We start from the raw sequence: 20,188 nt of genomic DNA, 5'->3' as shown, positions 1-20,188 counted from the left end.
AAAAGTGCCATCTCTAATACCTGTTGCTTAGCAACATCATAAAAGACACACACAGGGTGTGTGTGTTTAAAAGAGCTGGAGGATGGAGATGAAACCAAAGCGAGTTTTACAAAGAGAAAAGTTAACATTTATTAAATCTTTAAAAAAAGACTTAAACAAACATCACATCAAAGTAGCTGTGAACCAGCGTAAAAACCGAACATACAGGTTAAAAAAACACTCAAACAAAAATAACAATCTTTTACTATGTGATCACAATAATCCCTGTATCCTATTTAGAAGTACAGATTAAATTGTGATGAGTCCCAGATGTCATCTCCTAGTAAATATATCCCAAAAACTTTAAGTCTAAACCATTATGGGGTCATTTCACGAAAACACGTCAAATTTAAACACAGGCCACTATAAAAGGAAAATAAAATGTCACCCTAAGAAAATATAGCCTATTATTATTATTAGGAATCTAAGAATTTTAACACCAAGATTTTAATGACAATTGAGTAAATTTTCTGCTTACCGCTGAACTTGAGTTTTTTTTTAATGGCAATTCTCAGACATTTACTACTGTATTACAATAAACATTTACCATAATACAATCATTTGTACTTTAACAATCATTTAATTTTCATTACATTTATGATTATAGTTGAAGAACAAGTCCTTAAAATGCAAAAAATCTCATCTTGAACAGCCCTAAAAACAGGCTTCATTTTCTTTACGCAAAATATAGTTTAAGTCAAAAACTGAACATGTTTTCTAAGATTCTGGTCTCACACAGGACAGTTTTGAAGAAAGCCATCCATGTCAGCCACTTCTTAAGGTGGGGCCCTCTTGTGTCCAGAACAGGGAAGGCAAGAGGATGCTTGTGAAGTCCCACAACTACTTTCACAAGGTTTAGATGTGATATCAAGGCAGTAAGTGCCAAAATACTGAGGTAAGTACTGTGTCCAGTTACACTCGTCCCAACAGCTGTATTGCCAAATACCTTTTTAGGGCAACTGTAAGAGCATTTCGAGGTATAAATAAAAAAATATCACTTAATATGCATAACCAAAAAGAGTTTGAGTTCTATAAGCAGTCCATAGAGTTGTCAGGCATGAGTCCTAGAGGCGGGGCTTTTCCAGGCATGGTGGTGGGTGGTAGCATGCTGTTGGGGGCGGGATCTACATTTTCTGAATCTTCCATCTTGTCCATCGTTGCTTCCCAATTAATGTGGAATCGGGTCACACGAGGGTTAGACGCCAAGATGTTCCTCTGCAGCTGCGAATTAACACAAAGAAATAAAAAAATGTACATGTAAGAAAAAGTTTTGTACTTATGCAACATTAAGAAAAACTAATGTATTAAACGTGAACAGCGTTTATATATCCTATTCATCAAGCCGTTTAATAACCTCTCAGTTTGTAACAAAATTAATGGAAATGTTGTATTCTGTAAAAACATGTAAGCTGGCAGTGACCCAGAATGAATGAATTACAAACACAGACACCAGACAATACAGCAGCCACCTGCATCTTTGATCTGGCCTGCATTACTGCATTTAAACAACTATAGAGATCTATCACTGAAATATAACAATGTGCAGTGTTAATACCGTTTCTATTTAGATTTTGCTTTTAATAACTCTGTTACCCTATTACAATTTACCTGCAATTAACATTAAATAAAACTAAGGTCAACTGTATCTAGGCCTGTCCCGATGATTACTTAATCAACTTATCACACGATTAAAAAACATGACCTGGATATATTGCCATAGTGTTTACATGTGTTTGTTTGCATAAAAATTAATGTCATTAGCATTTTAGCCGATCGTGATTGCCTCTGCAGACCTGCCAACCTTGGAAAAAATTTTTTGAGTGCAGTAGCATCAGCCGAAAGGACAGAACACAGGTTTTTAACATATAATTTAAAACAAGCACACACATCTCTCAGAAACTTTCAAGGTAACATACTGCACTCACTTTTTTACGATCCTGCCATAATCTGCTTTAAAAATAATTATAAATGTGAATAAAATCATGTGTAACAAAATTTGCCATACTTGGTGATTAATAACATTATTAATGTTAAATTCTGTATTCTCCAATGTTTAGCATGTCTGAACAAACAGTGTTAATTGGTGATATTCCTGTTAAATAGTGGGTGATAGTTCACCCAAAAATGACATTCTGTTATCATTTACTTACCCTCATATTATGCCTAACCATAATGATTTCTTTCTTGGGTGAAACACAGAAGAAATTATTTTGACAAAAATGGTTGTTTTCCCTGACTAGGAAAAAATACAATGGAGAGCATTGTGGACCAGACACTGTTTGGTTACCAACACTATTCAAAATAACTTGTGTTCCACAAAATAAAGAAACTCATAAAGGTTTGGACAGTCTGTTCTGTTATGTAAACTATGACTGAATTAAATTTTTTAAGTTAACTGTCCCTTTAAGACAGTATTTTAGAGTTAACACTGCTTTAAATTTAACTGTGATAGTACTGCTGTTTACTGTATGTCTGTCTTTAATTTATGGTAGCTTTGTTTACAGTACAGTACGGCGTAGGCACCTATCACGTGAGTGCTCGAGACATGAGATATTCTCCACGTATAAAACTTTATTTGATGTGGTTTGTATATGACGTTTTATTGTATTGACAATTATGAAGAGCGCGTTATTGCAGAGCGCATTTAATCCGCTTCACTCGGATGTCAGGTGGATTTCACTTCATTGAGAGTGAACTTTCCGTTTTTATTTGGATGCTCTCCCCTATGGTAAAATAATAGTACTTTTTCGTAAGCGCTCAATTATAAATTATGCTAATTTACAAATCAGAAGTAATTTTAGCGCATCTTGCGGTCAAGTGCACGTTATGAAACAGACCCCACGAGACTGTCATCTTTATAGGATTAAGCTAAATCATTATTTCAACTTCGCACATCCACCCTGACCAGTTTACCTTAGGGGGGTCAGATGTCTTGACTCTCCGTTGAAAAAAAATGTCAGAAACTGCGGGTGGAGAAAGGAGATCACGCTGGATTTTGTGATTCTGTCGATAGCAGACTCTTGTTACTGATTCTATGTGGCGGATGAGCGCAGTGCTATGGTTAGACATATTTTTCTTTTTTCTGTTGCTTGTTTTGAGTACTTCGCTGCGTCCCAAACCGCATACTTCCATACTATATAGTAGGCGAAAAGAATACTTCACGTACTCTTTGCCTACTATATAGTATGTAAGTAATTCGAAATAGCAATGTTGTGCTGAATGATTCATGTAAATAATGTAGCACCAAACTAACGGAGAGGTTCTCTTGGCAAACATGATAAAAAGGCTTTTCCTGTATGCAACTTAGACCTGTACATATTTAATTTGATCATGATGGCAACGAGATGCGGTTTATCGCGATTACAATGTGACCTGTAAATTTTTGCCTGGAGCTGAAGCTTTTCATCAACCTTTTCAACAACAAAATTATTAATATAACCCTCCAATGTATAGTTAAGGCCCTTTTGGTGACTTTGAGATGATATATATCTTTCTTTCTCCAAAAATCATTAATTGCCCCCTGTGAAATATCTCCTACTTTGCCTGTCACCAAGTACTGATTGCTTGTCCAATGGACAAAGTGGAGGGGGCGTGGCTTAGCCATAGGTCAATTGTATCACTTAAAAATATTTACTGATGTCACTGTGTAGCTTTTTTAATATTTCATGGTCGTATATATGCACTTAATCATTGCTGTTTATGACTATGTGTTCTTACATTGATACAAATATATTGTTTAGTCTAAACAGTGGTAAATATGGAAGACTTACTGCATTTACTATAACAGATCATGTTTATTAGTCTCACCTGTGTATAGTTCGGTTTTACTGGTGGGTTTTCCCGTAGCTCAGGGTCTGTATACTCATTGTTTACATAGTAGCCAATCCGAATGAATTCTTGTCCACGGTAGGTGCATGTGATTAGCACAACGGTCACACCCACTGCGTCGCTCTCTGGGATCAGTCCTGTATTTGGAGCATCAGCCTGTGTAAAGAGCAGGCATTTAGTTTCTATAAATGACCCATTCGATTTTATAAACAAATTAATTGACATTTTTATACAACTTGCTTTGATGTTAATTCGTAATGTTTTGTATTTGCACTTAGTTTTGAAATATAAAAGGCCAGATAATAAGTATATACGTATTCCTAGCAGCCTATCCTGGTGTGTCCATATTTGTGAACTTTATTGCACAAGAACATACTTAGTTGTAAATGTACTTTCTCAATTTATCTCTAGATGGCAGCATTGTGTCATTAATTTAAGTTCCCAAAATCTTACCCTGGAGGGCCAGAGCATTACAGAGGCTGTGTCCGAAAACTCTAAATTGCTGCCTTCTGAGTCAGCTTCCCAAGGCAGGAAGGCATCAAGGCATGTCCGAATTCAATGTTAGGTTTACTTCCTGTCTCCTGAGATACATATGCATGGGCGTACATTAAGAATGTGATTGGTCGAGCCTGGTCGAGTTCGAAAAAATAAAATGGCGGCCAAGGACGCGAATGGAGCACAAATTTAGTGTAAATAAATGTAGATTTTCACTTTTTAGACCTTTTAATTGCATTTCTAGCGCAAAATTAGTATTTTAGTTTTCAAATATGTGATTAGTTATCACAAAGGCGCTCTCTGTTTATATTTCAAACACGCTGCCTTTGAAGTGTGTCTGAAAGCCTTTCTCTGAGCTGCCTTCATGGTCCGAAGTCATTTCCTCATGAGGCAGCGAGGCAACGAGTCACTGCCTTGAGTTTTCGGACGCAGCCAGAGTTTAGCTCCAACCCTGATCAAACACACCTGAGCAAGCAAATCAAGCCCTGTGTCCCAAACCGCCTACTTCTATACTATATAGTATGTAAAAAGCACTACTTCCCCTACTATATAGTATGGAAGTAGGTGGTTTGGGACACAGGGGGTTTTCATGATCACTAGAAAATCACAGCTGGGTAAGTTTGATCAGGGTTGGACCCAAACTATGTAGTGCTCCGGCCCTCCGGGGTAAGATCTGGGGAACCCTACTGCATTAAATCTAGAAAAAGATCTTCCGGATCAGAACCGCAAGCACACCTGAAATACAAACATGTGTCTGCCTGCAGGAACCGGGCCGACCAGAACTGAGTCCAAAGTCTGGTCATACTCCTCACTTTCTGCAGAGCCCACATAGATGATCTTCCACTCAAGATCTGAGAACGGGACAGAAACAGAGTTATAAGCAGAAAATTATAAAAGACGTCTCATGTTAGAGTGCATATCATAACTCAAGTAAACTTAAATTATTTTTATTTTTGTCCTTATATGCATCTTAACATTAACAGTGATTAATCAAAACTCAACAAAACGAGGTGTCATTAAACAGCTTTTTGCTCATACATGAAACAAAAAACATTACTGCTGAATAAAATTATAATATACAAATACAAAATGTGCTTTACATGCATTTGTACATGCTCCCACGTGAACATTTTCGCTCATACACTGTTTCTACAAAATAATTCACAACATTTCCTCACTGTACGATGTCACCAAAATCCGACCAATCAGGAAAGCCATAGAAACCATGATCCCGCCCATATCTACTTATTTGCCAATCAGGAGAAGAGGCGCATCCCCGCTGTGTCACCGATCTCCCCGCCGGCGCCAAAATGTTAAACGCCTCAGTTTTAACAATAGTGACAAAACCCGCGCTTTCATCATTATTGTTTGTATAGTACTATTTTTTATAAAGACGGCGTACGTAAACCATCACTAAAGCTGTTCGCTTGACCAAGAAATCGCAGTTTATGTGTAAACTGGCTTTAATTTAGGATTCCTCTCACCTTCAGGTAGGTCCTCCATACACTCAAATGTGATCTCGAACTGAAACGGGTTTCCAAAACGACTCGGATTATCCAAAACAGCCACATTTAGCACCTGTACTTTGGCCATGATTCGTCACAGGGTTGGATCAACAGAATCGGCCTCGTGTGTTTATATTAGAGAAGCTCCAAAATCCTGCGTAAAACTCGTAAATCTGAACTAGATCCAAATGAAAGAGTCAAATTCCGGTAATGATTCTCTATTTTAGCAGTGTTTGTTTTCAGGAGGTTAGTTCAGACGTTTACACAGATCAGATTGTGGCCGCATATCCATTTTAGTTATTGCAGTTCGACGCGTCTTGTCATTTCATAGCAGGTGATAGATGAACAGTTGCGCAAATTAAAGAGTGAAAGTAAAATCCGTCTTCCCTGCAAAATCCTTAACATAAACCTCTTTGAAAACAGCAAAGACTGTCGGCAGCAACAACTGCTGTGAATAGGGCTGAAGTGCCTCTTGTTCTTCTGCTTCTGTTGTGTTTAATGGCGGTTGGCAAACCAGGTTTTGGTGCATTTCCGCCATCTACTGGGATGGAGTGTGAATACCAAGGAGGTGGAGTAGGGGGAGGCTGCAGACCTGGAGCCGGTAGATCTACGCCCTGGCAGTTTTACGCCCCTGACAGTTTTACGCCCCTGTTGTTCCTCGTGCGTCCAGTAGGGGGAGGCTGTATATTAGTATATGAGCCTAGTCATATCAAAACAGCAGACCGTATGACAGCAGCAGACCTTCTTGAAGCGATACGAATTGAGGTATGTTAAATAATCTGCTAAAGTTATTGTTGTTGATTGTTTTATGATACATTCATTATTTATAAACGATTGATGCGATATACTGCCATTAATTATAAGTAACCATTTATTTTTTTATTAGTGAGCGAGAGCACTTTGATAGCAGGATAAAAAACATTCAAAGAAGAGTGGCTAACCATACAGGAGTCATTTTGTGAACCACAATATATTGTCTCTTTCTTTTAAATGACCCTTGGAATGTTAGAAAAGTTACATTGTGTTTGTCTTCATAAAATCCTATGTAGGACATGTTTTGTAGCTGTAGGACGACCTATTGTGAATTGTACAGCATTTAGGATCCATATGATTACACAGTACTTTATGTCTAATGGCCTAAATATGGTTAGTATCTAAATGTAACTTAATATAAATTCACAACATCATATATCAGTCAGTCTCTTGTAAATAAAAACAGTGTTAGAATCTAATTCTAAGCAGGTCTAGAGGTATGAAGTTTTCGTTGAATCTGTAGTAAAGAGACGAGGTCTGAGGTGAGCAGCAGAGAGTTCTGATATATATCAGGGGCCATGAAAGACACTGACACCGAGATGCAGTTCAAACATAGACCAAAGTTTATTAGACAGGCTTCAGCTTATATAGTGTACAGAAAGGAAGCACTGGTCACCTGATAAACATTTGATAATGTCTAGAAGAATCATGTGGGCAGTTATTGAGCAAACATGTCTGGAGAACAATCACATGATTGGTCCCTTCACAGGAACGTCTGGATACGGATACATAAATAATAATGCTTAGACAGTTGTATTGTGTAAACGGGGAAAGGGAGATTAGAACAGGGAAGTCTGGTCGTACTTCATGACCTGGACTGACCAGCCCATGTCTAGCTTTTGTGCATAGTCAAGGGAAAATGTCACAACTCAATCTCAACTTAGTAAATGCAAGATAAATGAACCGTATCATTGCTTCATTAATCATCCGAAAATAACAATAAAGAAATAAACAAGGTTCTATGAAAATATATCAAAAAGGTAAATGTGGGGTGTGAGGGAACAACATTTAAATTCTGACAATGGCCCCTTTGAGACACGTCAGTGGATCACATCTGATCCCACACACCCATATCAAAAGAAAAATTCCCTTGTGTTTGAAAATAAAATTTTGCATCACAGGTCGTTTGGGTCCACCTTCTATACATCGAGTTATCACTAATCCATTTACTCCAGATACATTATTTATGACATATAACAGGGTTATGGGTCCACATCTGGAAAGCACTGGTTTCATATACTTTAAGAAAATACTTTTCCTAATTGCAGAAATCAAATAGTTACAATTAGTTTATTAAATAGCAATTTCCTAAATAACCCTTATTTTCAAGAAACCAATACCTTTATTATTATTATTTTTTTCTATAGACTTTCAGATCACTATCATTCAAAATAAACATATACCACAGCATATGATCTATGATCGCTTTTGCAGGGCCAGTTGTGTGATGTGTTCGTTGTCTTCCAATATTCTTTGCTCTGCTTCCACAATGTGCTCGCTGAAGATGATGAAAGCTTTGGTCACAATACATGGTTCGAATCCTCTCGGCAGTGGAGCTTCCATCAAGATATCTCACTCGTTGTTCTCCGTTGTTTTCCATTACTAGTAGTCGTTGTTTGGGTTCGTCTCTGGTGTCCTGATCCGTGGCAGAGTGGTGCTTCAACCCTGAGGCGTGAATCCACTGTAGCTGGTTGTCAATCAGAACTCCCATCTTTGTCACAGCCATCACCTTGTCTGGGCCGAGGTATTTTGGCTCTCATACCCTCGTGGGCTTCAGGCTCCTATTTAGAACAACCTGTCCTGGAGCAAAAATGTAAGTTGGTTTTTCTGAGGGGAGAGACAAAGAAAATTAGCACAGATAGAGTTCAATTTCTCAATTATGGACACCACATAGTCTTCTTGTATCACCTCCAGTCACCTGGGGAAGAAATGCCTGCGCGGCCTTTGACCCACAGGGTGGGGAATGGCCTACCCATTAGTATTTCAAATGAAGACAATTGTTTGGTTGAAGATGGAGTCATTCTTATTTCGTATAATAAAGCAGGTAGCAAATCTACCCATTTCTTTCCGTTTCTAACGCAGCTTTGGTTATCCTATGTTTAATTTTCACGTTTAATATTAAAATGCCAATCAATAGACAGCGCTTTAGCAAAGAGCTAGTTACTTTAGACACAAAAGGTGTCTCGTCGTCGGATTCAATTGTTTTCGGTATGCTAAAACGAGGAATAATTTTCAATTGTCAAAATTTTAACTACAGTTTGCGCATCCTCTTTGTGATAAAAAAGATATTTCATAATTTCCAATCGGCAGTATGCGAATGAAGTCAATCTGATCATGTTAATCACTTGCACAGCCATAGCAAGGTCTGTTTTGACATCATACTCAAATAGTCATTTAATGTGAGCTTGAGCTGCTTCCTTGGCAGCCTCATCTGCTCTTCTTGTTTCCCACAGCCTAGTCATCATTTCCTGATCCATGATCTTTTACTTTCACTATTGCCATTTCAGACGGTAGCTGTACTGCTTTTGTCAACCGTCCTACCAAATATGAATGAGCTATAAGCTTACCATCTGTTGTCTTGAAATCTCGGGCTTCCCATGTTTTTAAAATTTGTGGTACAGATATTTAGAGTCGCGTAGATTGTGGCTTTTTTCTTTCTTTCATTAGCTCACAAACTCGTATTAGAGTTACCAATTCTGCAGCTTATGCTGAGTTGTAATTTAGAGCAAAGGGTTCAATAACCTCACCAGTATCTGACACCACAGCATAACCACACAGGTAGACACCGTCCGATGGCTTTGTATATGAGCCATCCACATAGATCTGACCCCCCCATCTAGGGGCGATTCCATTAAATCGGCCCTAGAGGAACAGGAAGTAGTCAATCCAACAATGCAATCATGTTTTAGATCGTGCTCAGTCATGTCTACCAGTCCCAAAACTGTGGAATTAATGGTAGAAGTGGGCTGGATCGTTACATTTTTGGTTGCCAACAGCGTAGTCTCATACCCATATCGCCTCTGTGCCGTCCTGTGTTGTGTAAAAATGCACCAACTTGATGTGATGTGTAGAGTCATTGACTGTGACAGCACCGTTCTCTCAGCCACCTGTACAAACAGAACATCAGCAGCCACTGCATAAAGACATTTTAGGCATACCTGTTACTACATTATCTAGTTTTCTAGACAGATATGCCACTGGCCTATAAGTGCAACCTTGTTGTTGCCAAAGGATACCCAGAGCCACACCCTTCGCCTCTCACGCATGCAGGTGAAAAGTCCTTGCATAGTTCGGATGGCCCAGAGTTGGGGCCGTAGTAATGGCGTGTTTCAGTGCCATGAAATGAGTCTCTGCTTCATCAGTCCAGCATATCAGTGATGCAGGCGATGCCTTGTGATCAATCGTGCTCCGCAAATGTCCGTCATGGGCAGCACACTCAGGTTTCCATGAGCGACAACAGTTTATTAACCCCAGAAAACTTTGGAGCTGTTACACAGTTTGTGGGAATTTCATCTTCCGGATCAGTTCAACCTGATCTGTGGAGGTTTTTTCAAAGACCTGGCATTAAGACGTGACCAAGGTACGAGAACTTTTGCTTGACCCACTGGAGCTTTTCTTTTGATGCTTTGAAACCAGCGTCCACCAAAATATTGCAGACGATAATGGAGGCTTTCTCACAGTTCTTTTCAGTCAGGGCAGAGACCATGATGTCATCGGCATACAGCAGACAGCAAACCCGAAAATAGGAAGTTGATCTTTTTTTTTTTCAATGTCTTTTTTCCACTGCAGCGGAGAGGACGGATGGTGAGTCAACATACCCTTCTTAGTTCTTGCGCCCCCTATCCTATAAGGCTAGCAGTGGCTGTGTGTCTGGATGCACTGGAACAGAGAAACAAAAGCAGCACACAAATCAATGACAGAAATACTTATGTGTGCATGATATAAAATTTATAACAGTCGGCACATCTGGAACAATCAGAGACAGAGGAATTATCAGTTTATTGAGTGCTCTTAAATCTTGTGTAAGACATTATGTCTTTCCATCAGCATTCACCACCGGGTTAATCGGTGTGTTTTATGGCGAGTAGGTATGAGGACACCCTGTTAAACAAAATGGTGAATAATAGGTTTAATGCCATCTTCCTTTTCTTTTGACAAAGGATATTGTTTGATGTACACAGGTTTAAGTTTAACTTTGTATGGTTTCATATCAATGAAACCTGTATCATTGTTTGACTGAGTTCATAGGCATGGGTTAATCAAGGTGTCTACATCATGTGGTATGCGGGCGGCTACTGGGTCTTGGTCGGCCTTCTCACTTCCTCCCCCCATAGGCAGAGGATCACTGTATGTCTGTAAACATGACATAAAAGAGAAAACAACATGAGAATCATGAAATTCCATTTTTAACTTATGCATAATGTCTCGCCCGAGCAAATTAAGACAAACATCTGGTATGATTTGAAATTTGTGAAGAAAAAATGGTTTGACACCTGGAGCTCTTACCTCCAGAGGTGGTGTAATGGGTCAGAACATTTCATTGTGTTTTGTTATGCCAGTTTGTCTGGTAATTACTGTCAGATAGTTTCTGATGCACTTGCTTTGGCTGTTGCATTGACTGTCTACGTGGTGGCGCCCTTGGAATAAAATTGCACCCCCTTTTGAACGACAGTCACATTTCATGTGGCCCCTTTGTCCACATAATAACACATTATATCAAATCTCAGTTTCCTTTCCGGTGCTTAAGCAAGCTTTTTCCCGTTCGATGAGACTTGCACTGAAAACATAGCATGTTCACCAGATGCATCAGACTCACAAATCAGTCTATTCACATTCATATTCAACAGATTTCACTTACCGGTACCTACGATTCATATTGTTCAACAGCATATTTGTAACAGCGCACTCAGACTTTGTCAATCGGTAATCTAGAATAAACTCATAATACTTTAAAACCTGTGCAAAATTCAGAGGCAGTTTCATTTGGCTTTATCTTTCCGTTTAATGCAAATGATAAATACTGGCAAATGCCAAACCGTTTATCTAGAAAAACGCGCAGCTGATCAAAAAAGCATATCATGATATTCATGATCTTCCCGTGTGAGTGGATTGCGAGAGGCTGCAGTCCCCTCACCTCCAGTCACATGGTTTTCCCGAATCAGACAGCGGCACGTATCAGTTATGTTTTTTTTTTTTTTTTTTTTTTTTACATCGCTCTCCAATTTTCAACAAAATAGCACAAATCTGCCCCTGTGACGTGTGCATACCTCTTGTGAGATTGCAAAACATTCACGTATTTTACAGCAATTTGTGGGGACGATAAACTTCGGCTGGTACTATTCGACATAAAATATGGCAGCGCATCTTGCGTTGGGGGTTTTCAATGCAAAGTTATTATATTACTAACCGCTAAGTGACGTACAGTTCAACATAAAAACCTTTGTATACATTTTGTATACATAAATTCATCAGGCTTTTGCCTGGCCGTGGCAGAATCACCCATCTTCAACACAATGTAAACAAATAATAGCAGCAATAACAAGCAAACAGCAATAAGCACAAATAAGCAATTGACAAACACCCGGGTTTTCTGTGCTCCTCTACTCAGCCTCAATACATTTACGTATCGTTTCGTTCTTTAGAAGTTATATATTAGTTTGGCAAATTATTTGAAATTTGCAAAAATCCAGTTTTCATAAAATGTCATAAATGTTATTCATATAGTTTTAATAAATTTCTTTGATAGTGGGCAATGCTCGTTTTATATTCAATTCAACGTTTCGTTGATGATTACTCAACAATAATGAATAACAATAACACCGCGATCTCAAATATACAGCGAGCTCTAACTGTATACTTGACCTCGCTCCGTACGCAGTCAATGCTGCATGTGCTGGTAATCTCGATTACCGCACCCGTGAAATTTAATTGACAAGAAATCACTCGTTGTCAATTTATTTCTTTCTTTTACTCGTGAGCGACTATCACTTCGTTACTAGCAATTAATTCGTAAATCAATTAGCCAACGGTGGCGATTTTTGGGCCACCTGCCCCACGTGGGCCGAGTGAAAATGACCGATCTTGTCTCGAGCACAAGATATGGGTCCTACTGGGACTCTACAGGGGTAAGCGCTGTATTTCAAATTTATTAGAAATATCACGACACTTACCCCTTTCTGTAGGTCCTCCCCGATCTGCGGTGTTCAAATTTCGGTCTCCGGTTCTGTCGGGAGGAGGCTCACCCCCCTGTCGCCGGACGAGCCCACAACTGTTAGAATCTAATTCTAAGCAGGTCTAGAGGTATGAAGTTTTCGTTGAATCTGTAGTAAAGAGACGAGGTCTGAGGTGAGCAGCAGAGAGTTCTGATATATATCAGGGGCCATGAAAGACACTGACACCGAGATGCAGTTCAAACATAGACCAAAGTTTATTAGACAGGCTTCAGCTTATATAGTGTACAGAAAGGAAGCACTGGTCACCTGATAAACATTTGATAATGTCTAGAAGAATCATGTGGGCAGTTATTGAGCAAACATGTCTGGAGAACAATCACATGATTGGTCCCTTCACAGGAACGTCTGGATACGGATACATAAATAATAATGCTTAGACAGTTGTATTGTGTAAACGGGGAAAGGGAGATTAGAACAGGGAAGTCTGGTCGTACTTCATGACCTGGACTGACCAGCCCATGTCTAGCTTTTGTGCATAGTCAAGGGAAAATGTCACAACTCAATCTCAACTTAGTAAATGCAAGATAAATGAACCGTATCATTGCTTCATTAATCATCCGAATATAACAATAAAGAAATATACAAGGTTCTATGAAAATATATCAAATAGGTAAATGTGGGGTGTGGGGGAACAACAATTAAATTCTGACAAACAGTTTATAAATAAATAGTTAAGTGTGACGTCATCATGCGCCGCTTCCGGGTCCAATCGATTTCAAATGCCACAGGAAAACATGCTAATATACACTTGTATCATAATACAAAACTATTAAAACCCATGATCCTTATTTTTTATCTCCAATAATAAAAACCAAGATGACCAGACCTGGACTATATGGATTTTTTTACTGTCTGTGGTTCCGTAGTGTGCAGACTGCAGTTTTCCTTTAAATGTGTAATATTAATAAATAGTGCTCATAAACGGTTGTTTAAATAGATAGTATTGTGGTAGTATTTCCCTCTCTCCCTACTGGACGCATGAGGAGCAACAGGGGCGCAAAACTGCTAGGGGCGTAGATCTACTGGCTCGAGGTCTGCAGCCTCCTCATATAGGAGAGGTGGGAAAGGCAAATCTTCCAGTAAAAAAATTAATAATTAAAAACCTTAAATTCTGTTTATAAAACGTGTATCTCTCATATACTTGGATAATATTGGGTAAATCTTTGTTTTTTCTTGTGCACTCTGGAATAAATCTTTAATTGCTAAATTAACACTTAATCCTTTTAGTTCTTCCACAAATTGAGCTCTTTCTTTATAGCTCAGTGAACAAGCACCTGTTCAGACACTGAAGAACGAACTCCCAAGGACGAGATGATGCGAGACTGGTTATATTGCAAATGGAACAGCAGAGTACTTGAGGTCGTCATTCAGTCTAACCAATATGTGCAGTCTTGGGCTGGCTTTTTATTATTTTAATGTAGTTTAACGAAATATATACAATGCAAAAACCCTGTTTTTGTTTTGAAAATGTGAAATATGTGGTTAAGGCAGCATGTGCATACGCCGATTAGCTATTTATCACAAAATGAAGTATGATTTAAAACACAACTATTTATTTATTTAATACTACAAAACTTTGTACAATATGAAATAGACACAATAAAAAATCCAGTTAAAGTAAAGCACAGTAATTTACTACAGTTAAAATTATATAAAAATATGTGATTTAAGTTATGAAACTTAAGTTTAGCATCAGTTAAAAGGATAATAATAAATAACAGACTTCATAATGAATAATTAATAGAAATAAATTGATGAGACAAAAAAATGCCAGTTAGATATATCCAAAGGCAATATTTTATGTTTGACCATCAGACACCGGAGGGCAAGCACCTGCACTGAGACTAGGGGTGTAACGGTACGTGTATTCGCACTGGACCGTTTCGGTTCAGGGCTTTCGGCACGGTGCACACCATTATACATATACATATTACACATTGTTATACATTTTCATTATACACATTTTATCTTAAAATGCACTTTTACTTGTGTTGCCAATATTACATTATACAACAGGAATTATAGCAGTAAACATTATATATAAAGTAATTTAGCTGACATCGTTTAAAAAAGCATCGATCAGATACTGATGTAAATGCATAAGCATTGATCCAATAATAATGGTTTAAATGTAAATAAAAGCATTTTTTGATTATCAAAACATTGATTCTCACAGATTCTCACAAATCCATTTTCTTGTGTGTGCGCATGGAACATCATTCCAGTTGTTTAGGATTTCAGGTTTTGCACCCTGGATTTCAACACAGTCCTCATTTCCACCGTAGCTATTCGGTTCACCTTGGCTCCAAAACCTGAAAGCGTGTAATCAGATTATTCAGATGCTGAACAGTATATACTAGTAATGATCTGAAAAGGAACATTTTACATACACTTGGTCAAAAACAATATCAAGAACTATGAGATGTTTGGTTAGTCTTTCACAGTCAAGGGTGTGAAAACAGCAGAAGATGCTTTATTAATCAGCCAGTATCTAAGAAAATTCTTGTACATGAACTGTTTTAAATGTTACACACAATATGAAAACCGTGGTTTAACATGCACACATTAACATTTTCTCCATGGAAAAATTTCTGTCATTCTACTTATTCAAGTAGTGCCAACATTTTAAATTGTTGGATAATGCCGTAGAAGAACAGTTTTAACTAAATTAAAGGCATTATTTAGGCATTACCCTAAATAAAGTGTTGTATACTAATTCAGAATAGCAGAAGTATAATTGAAACAAAAATAGTTTGCTTACTTTTTATTATCCAGTGTTGTATTATCCACCCATTTCATATTTCCTTCATCTGCTATGTCAGACAAACCAATCCACATGTCCTCTTTAGTGATTGAAGATATGTATCTCTGTGTATGTATATAAAACAGATAATATGTATGATTCATCTCATTCTTTGCCTCACTCTTACAGACTTAAACTCTACCTGTTCTTCTTCAGTGTTGATAATGACCAGATCTTGACCACGATCCTTGCAGAACTGCCTGCTTTTAGACCAACTCTTCTCCTCACTGGATATGAAATATATGTACACCCCTTTCAACACACAAAAACACAGATCTCAAATACACGTATCCTTTATGAAATATTTTGAAAAAAGAAACCAACACGCCAGTTGTACAAACCTGATTTCTTCATTAGTGCATCGTTCAAATTCTTGACTTTGGTCTCTAACTCCAGTTTTTTCTGACTCATAGAGTTCAGAGTTTTCTTTAACTCTTCTTTTTCACTAGTCAAATTTTTGTAATTGGTCTCTAACTCCAGTTTCTCCTGACTCATAGAGTTAAGGGTTTTCTTTAGCTCTTCTTTTTCACCAGTCAGATGTTTGTAATTGGTCTCTAACTCCAGTTTCTTCTGTCCCGTAGAGTTAAATCTGTTCTGTAGTTCTTTTCTTTCATCAGTCAGTTTACTGTAATTCATCTTCAGGCTGCTCAGAGTTTCATTGTATTCTTCAGCCATGTTCCTGTATCTCATCTTCATCAGGTCTCTCTCTGTTGAGACTTTAATGTGCTGCAGCAGCTGCACTATGATGGCAACCAGCAGTAAAACACAGATGAGCCCGAGTAACACTGTAATTATCACGAACCATCTGCTTCTTCCTGTTAGAGATGAGAAAAACAACACAAAATTACAATTAAATAATATTTCCATATTATCAGAAATTAAGTTTCAAATAAATTATCATTAGATTTGTAACCATTGCTTAAATTTTAATGACATGTTCTTACTTGTGTTTAGAGCTTCAGTCCGGTTCTGATTTTGTGTCTGAGGTCCAGATGTGTTCACGTTAACATTTTTTGGAATATTTTCATAAATGGCCTCTATTTCCATTGTTTGCTCTGTATAATCAGAGATGATCTGCTGTCTTTGAATAATCTTTGAGTGCTGTGTATTATAGTGTCAACTTTTATCAGAATGTGGTTTCATAACTCAGATAAACTAGTGACCTTTTACTGTATAGAGAACTCACATCTATCTCGCATACAGTCAGTCAAGTGTCAACTTATTTTTTTTACACTGATACTGAAATGACCAGCAGAAACTTGGTTTGTGAATCTCATATTGAGTAATGGCATCGAAAACATAACATATGCTGGTGTCCCCCATGCTCTTTGTCTTCTCCAACGTTATGTCATCCATCGTTGACCTCTTGTAAAAAGCATGTTGATTGTTCACAACTACAAAAGCCATATCAAATGTTTTCTAACAACAAATATCTTTATATATGTCCAGATCTTCTACTGATCTGTTGCAAACAACACTGGAATCTAGCGAATCCTTATTTCTATCACTTTTGAGGAAAGACTCTGAGTATTAAGACTCTGCTAACTGCACTTATCTCTAAATCTGTTGTTTTTTTTAAATATGGGTGACATTTTACACACTGTTTGAAAAACCCAGTTTGATGCATGCAGATGGTTAGAAATACAAGCCTGTTAGATACAGTGTATACTAGAGCCCGACCGATATGCGTTTTTTCGGGCCGATGCCGATACAGATATTAGGGAGTAAAAAAAGACCGATAACGATATATCGGCCGATATTCTTTATGTGTACATTATAGTTCAGTATATACTACAGTATATTATACTAAAGTACTGTACATAGAATACACTATATACTTTAACATAATATACTATGAATAAATACAATGCAATGCAATGATCACTCACAAATGTGGTGATCACTCACAAATGTGGTGATCCAACACTTATATTGATGTGACAAAGATATGTACTATAGGCAAGAAGTTAACAATAAACTTTATTATCCAAAATTAGTTGGATATCAGTGCACTAAACAGTAAACTTGACTTATTATAAATAACTTTAAAACACAAAGAGAACAAAATACATAAAACTTGCATCATTTGCAGTTTTGACGAGAATAACGTTATAAAGAGAAACTTATGAAGTCATTGATTAATATTAGCTTTACAGTAAGTTGTGTACTTCACAAATTAGTTAGCCACTCACAGTTACGAAGACAATGCTTGACGGAGCACATACTAATGTACGCTATGTTTAATGTTGTGCTTGTGCACAACGTTTTTATAACACAAACCCAGGGTTCCGTGCAAACTTTAAACTTTAATAAAACTAAAGCGTCTTCGCTCCGCCTCTTTTATTTAGCAAGGGTGTAGAGTTGCGCGAGTTTATTGAATCAATTGCTCTGAAATGAGCGTGTTAACTAACAACACAAGCAGCAGTAATCTCATATAGTGTTATATAAGTGCACAGCTGCGCGTAGTTAAAACGTGTCATTTCTCCGTCTCGCGTCATTTCTCCCGCTTGCGTTTTAACTCGCAAGTCGACAAAGAGACGGATTAAAAACACCAAATGTAAGCGGGAATGCGTCTCTCTTGTCCATTTATAATCCAATCGACCAAAGCGCGTCTTAATACCAGGTGTAAAAATGTTGTGAAGAAGACACTGCGTGACTGCAGCCACCTGAACTGAGAGACTGACTGACTGAAGTGAAGGGGGTGGGGGATTGGCTGGTGTCACTACAGTGAGTGATCTGGGTCGCCATTAGCAACCAGTATGGCGCACTCGGCTGGACAAACAAGTACTTACATCTTTCAAATGCATTTAATGTGTTCTGTAACAAACGTTCATATCGGCGCATATCTGCGGCTTATACGCCGATACAGATATATCTGCGACATGCTCATATCGGCCGATAAAATCGGCAAAACGATTAATCGGTCGGGCTCTAGTGTATACTTTAAGCAGAGTTTTGATTCACACATTATGCGTGATAACTTTTCTTGTCAGCTGTCTTTTGTTCCTTCACAAGTTCTGCATTTATGCACTTGGTAGGTGTCCAATTCAAGGCAACTTGCACTGAATTCGGGGTTTACACTTTTCCTAAGAAATCTAACCTATGATTTCCCAGCTAGAAGAAAAAAGTTCTAAGAACGTTCCCTGAAAGTTCCCAAGGTTCCCAAAACCGTCTGGCCAACGTAAAAAGTGTCCAGTTTTCTTTAAAGGAGACATATTATGAAATTCAGACTTTTTCCATGTTTAAGTGCTATAATTGTGTCCCCAGTGCTTCTATAAACCTAGAAAATGTTAAAAAGATCAACCCAATAACTTAGTTTTGGTAAACCATTTTCTGCAAGCATGTGAAAAATAGGTCATTGTAATTTGGCCCTTATTGTGATGTCAGAATAAGGTAATACTGCCCACTTTATCTGCACTATCCAACCACAGCACAACCATTTAGTAGGGAGAGAAAGAGAGAGATAAAATATTTCACAGCACAATTGAGTTTCAATTGCAACAAACCACCATCATTGTGATCAGTGGTTGCACTTCATCCGCTCATTTGCATTTTAAATGACACACCCAAAACGGCACACTTTTGCTCAGACCTATTTTAGACTTAGTTTTCATCTTAAAAAAAAATCTCATAATATGTCCCCTTTAAGTTCTAAGAACGTTTCTGGGTTGTCTGAACGTTAGAGGAATGTTACATTTTACCATTTTTAAACGTTATGACAATGTCATGTTTTAATGTTCACACAATGTTTAAAACAACAACTGTTTATTGACTTGTTTGATTGTTATGTAAATGATAGGGAAACATTGCATTTTATTATTTTATAAAACACTTTCTGAATGTTCAGTAAATATATTGCTGTAGAAAACACAATTCACTTATTAGGTTTAGATGTTGATGATGTTTTGTTTCATTTTAAGTCACCCTTGTTGTGATTAGTGTTTGTTTTAGTTGGACTCTTGACCCTTGACTTTTTGATTGCTATTTTTTTCCTTGGTTGTGTTAACTTTGTGTTACAGTTTTTCTCAATTGCTAAAACACTAAACTCTATTGGCTGAACCAAATGCTCAGTTGCCTGAACCCACTGATTGAATCAGTCACTCTTTTGGCAAAACCATGAGCACTTTTCACCTGTTTAGCTCCAACTTGCCAACACATTTTCATTGTAATGCACCCGTGCTGCATAATAGTGAGCACAGGTGACAAAAGTCAAACACAATTAAAGCACAAGTGTCACCACTTGAACACAACAACTCAAAATTGATCACACTTGTGTCTAATGATATGAGGGAACATATACACAGCAAAATCCCGGGAGTTAAATTAACACTGCTCAGTGTTTATATAGGTTGTGTTTATATAACACCGGAGAGAGTTAAAAGCTACAATCTGTGACTTTATTCTCTCTGTCACCATCTCTGTTTGAGGGCTGGAGTTGCATTTTACATCTAACTTGTGGAGTTATTTTCTTA

General features: G+C 37.8%; 1 protein-coding gene and 3 long non-coding RNA genes across 4 annotated transcripts; 1 reads left to right on the top strand and 3 right to left on the bottom strand.

Moving 5' to 3' along the window:
- Nucleotides 1–104: 104 nt before the first annotated feature.
- asf1bb (anti-silencing function 1Bb histone chaperone) lies at nucleotides 105–6,332 on the bottom strand. Its single transcript, XM_055204137.2, has 4 exons — nucleotides 5,847–6,332; nucleotides 5,098–5,213; nucleotides 3,847–4,023; nucleotides 105–1,260 (listed from the first exon to the last, which is right to left on the bottom strand). Exons 1-4 carry the CDS (start codon nucleotides 5,953–5,955, stop codon nucleotides 1,069–1,071), a joined length of 594 nt encoding a protein of 197 aa, XP_055060112.2. The 5' UTR covers nucleotides 5,956–6,332; the 3' UTR covers nucleotides 105–1,068.
- A 180-nt stretch (nucleotides 6,333–6,512) lies between these two features.
- On the top strand, nucleotides 6,513–16,871 carry LOC141357166 (uncharacterized). The gene is made up of 2 exons (XR_012363652.1): nucleotides 6,513–6,632; nucleotides 15,846–16,871. It is a non-coding gene; the product is annotated as an uncharacterized lncRNA (long non-coding RNA).
- LOC129444493 (uncharacterized) lies at nucleotides 7,221–13,562 on the bottom strand. The gene is made up of 2 exons (XR_008644469.2): nucleotides 11,187–13,562; nucleotides 7,221–11,033 (listed from the first exon to the last, which is right to left on the bottom strand). It is a non-coding gene; the product is annotated as an uncharacterized lncRNA (long non-coding RNA).
- LOC141357155 (uncharacterized) lies at nucleotides 15,044–15,987 on the bottom strand. Its single transcript, XR_012363641.1, has 3 exons — nucleotides 15,859–15,987; nucleotides 15,675–15,781; nucleotides 15,044–15,225 (listed from the first exon to the last, which is right to left on the bottom strand). It is a non-coding gene; the product is annotated as an uncharacterized lncRNA (long non-coding RNA).
- Nucleotides 16,872–20,188: the final 3,317 nt, after the last annotated feature.

The sequence above is a fragment of the Misgurnus anguillicaudatus genome, chromosome 3 (genome assembly GCF_027580225.2).
Source record: "Misgurnus anguillicaudatus chromosome 3, ASM2758022v2, whole genome shotgun sequence".
Classification (NCBI taxonomy): Eukaryota; Metazoa; Chordata; class Actinopteri; order Cypriniformes; family Cobitidae; genus Misgurnus; species Misgurnus anguillicaudatus.
This window is presented reverse-complemented; position numbering and strand designations above follow the sequence as displayed.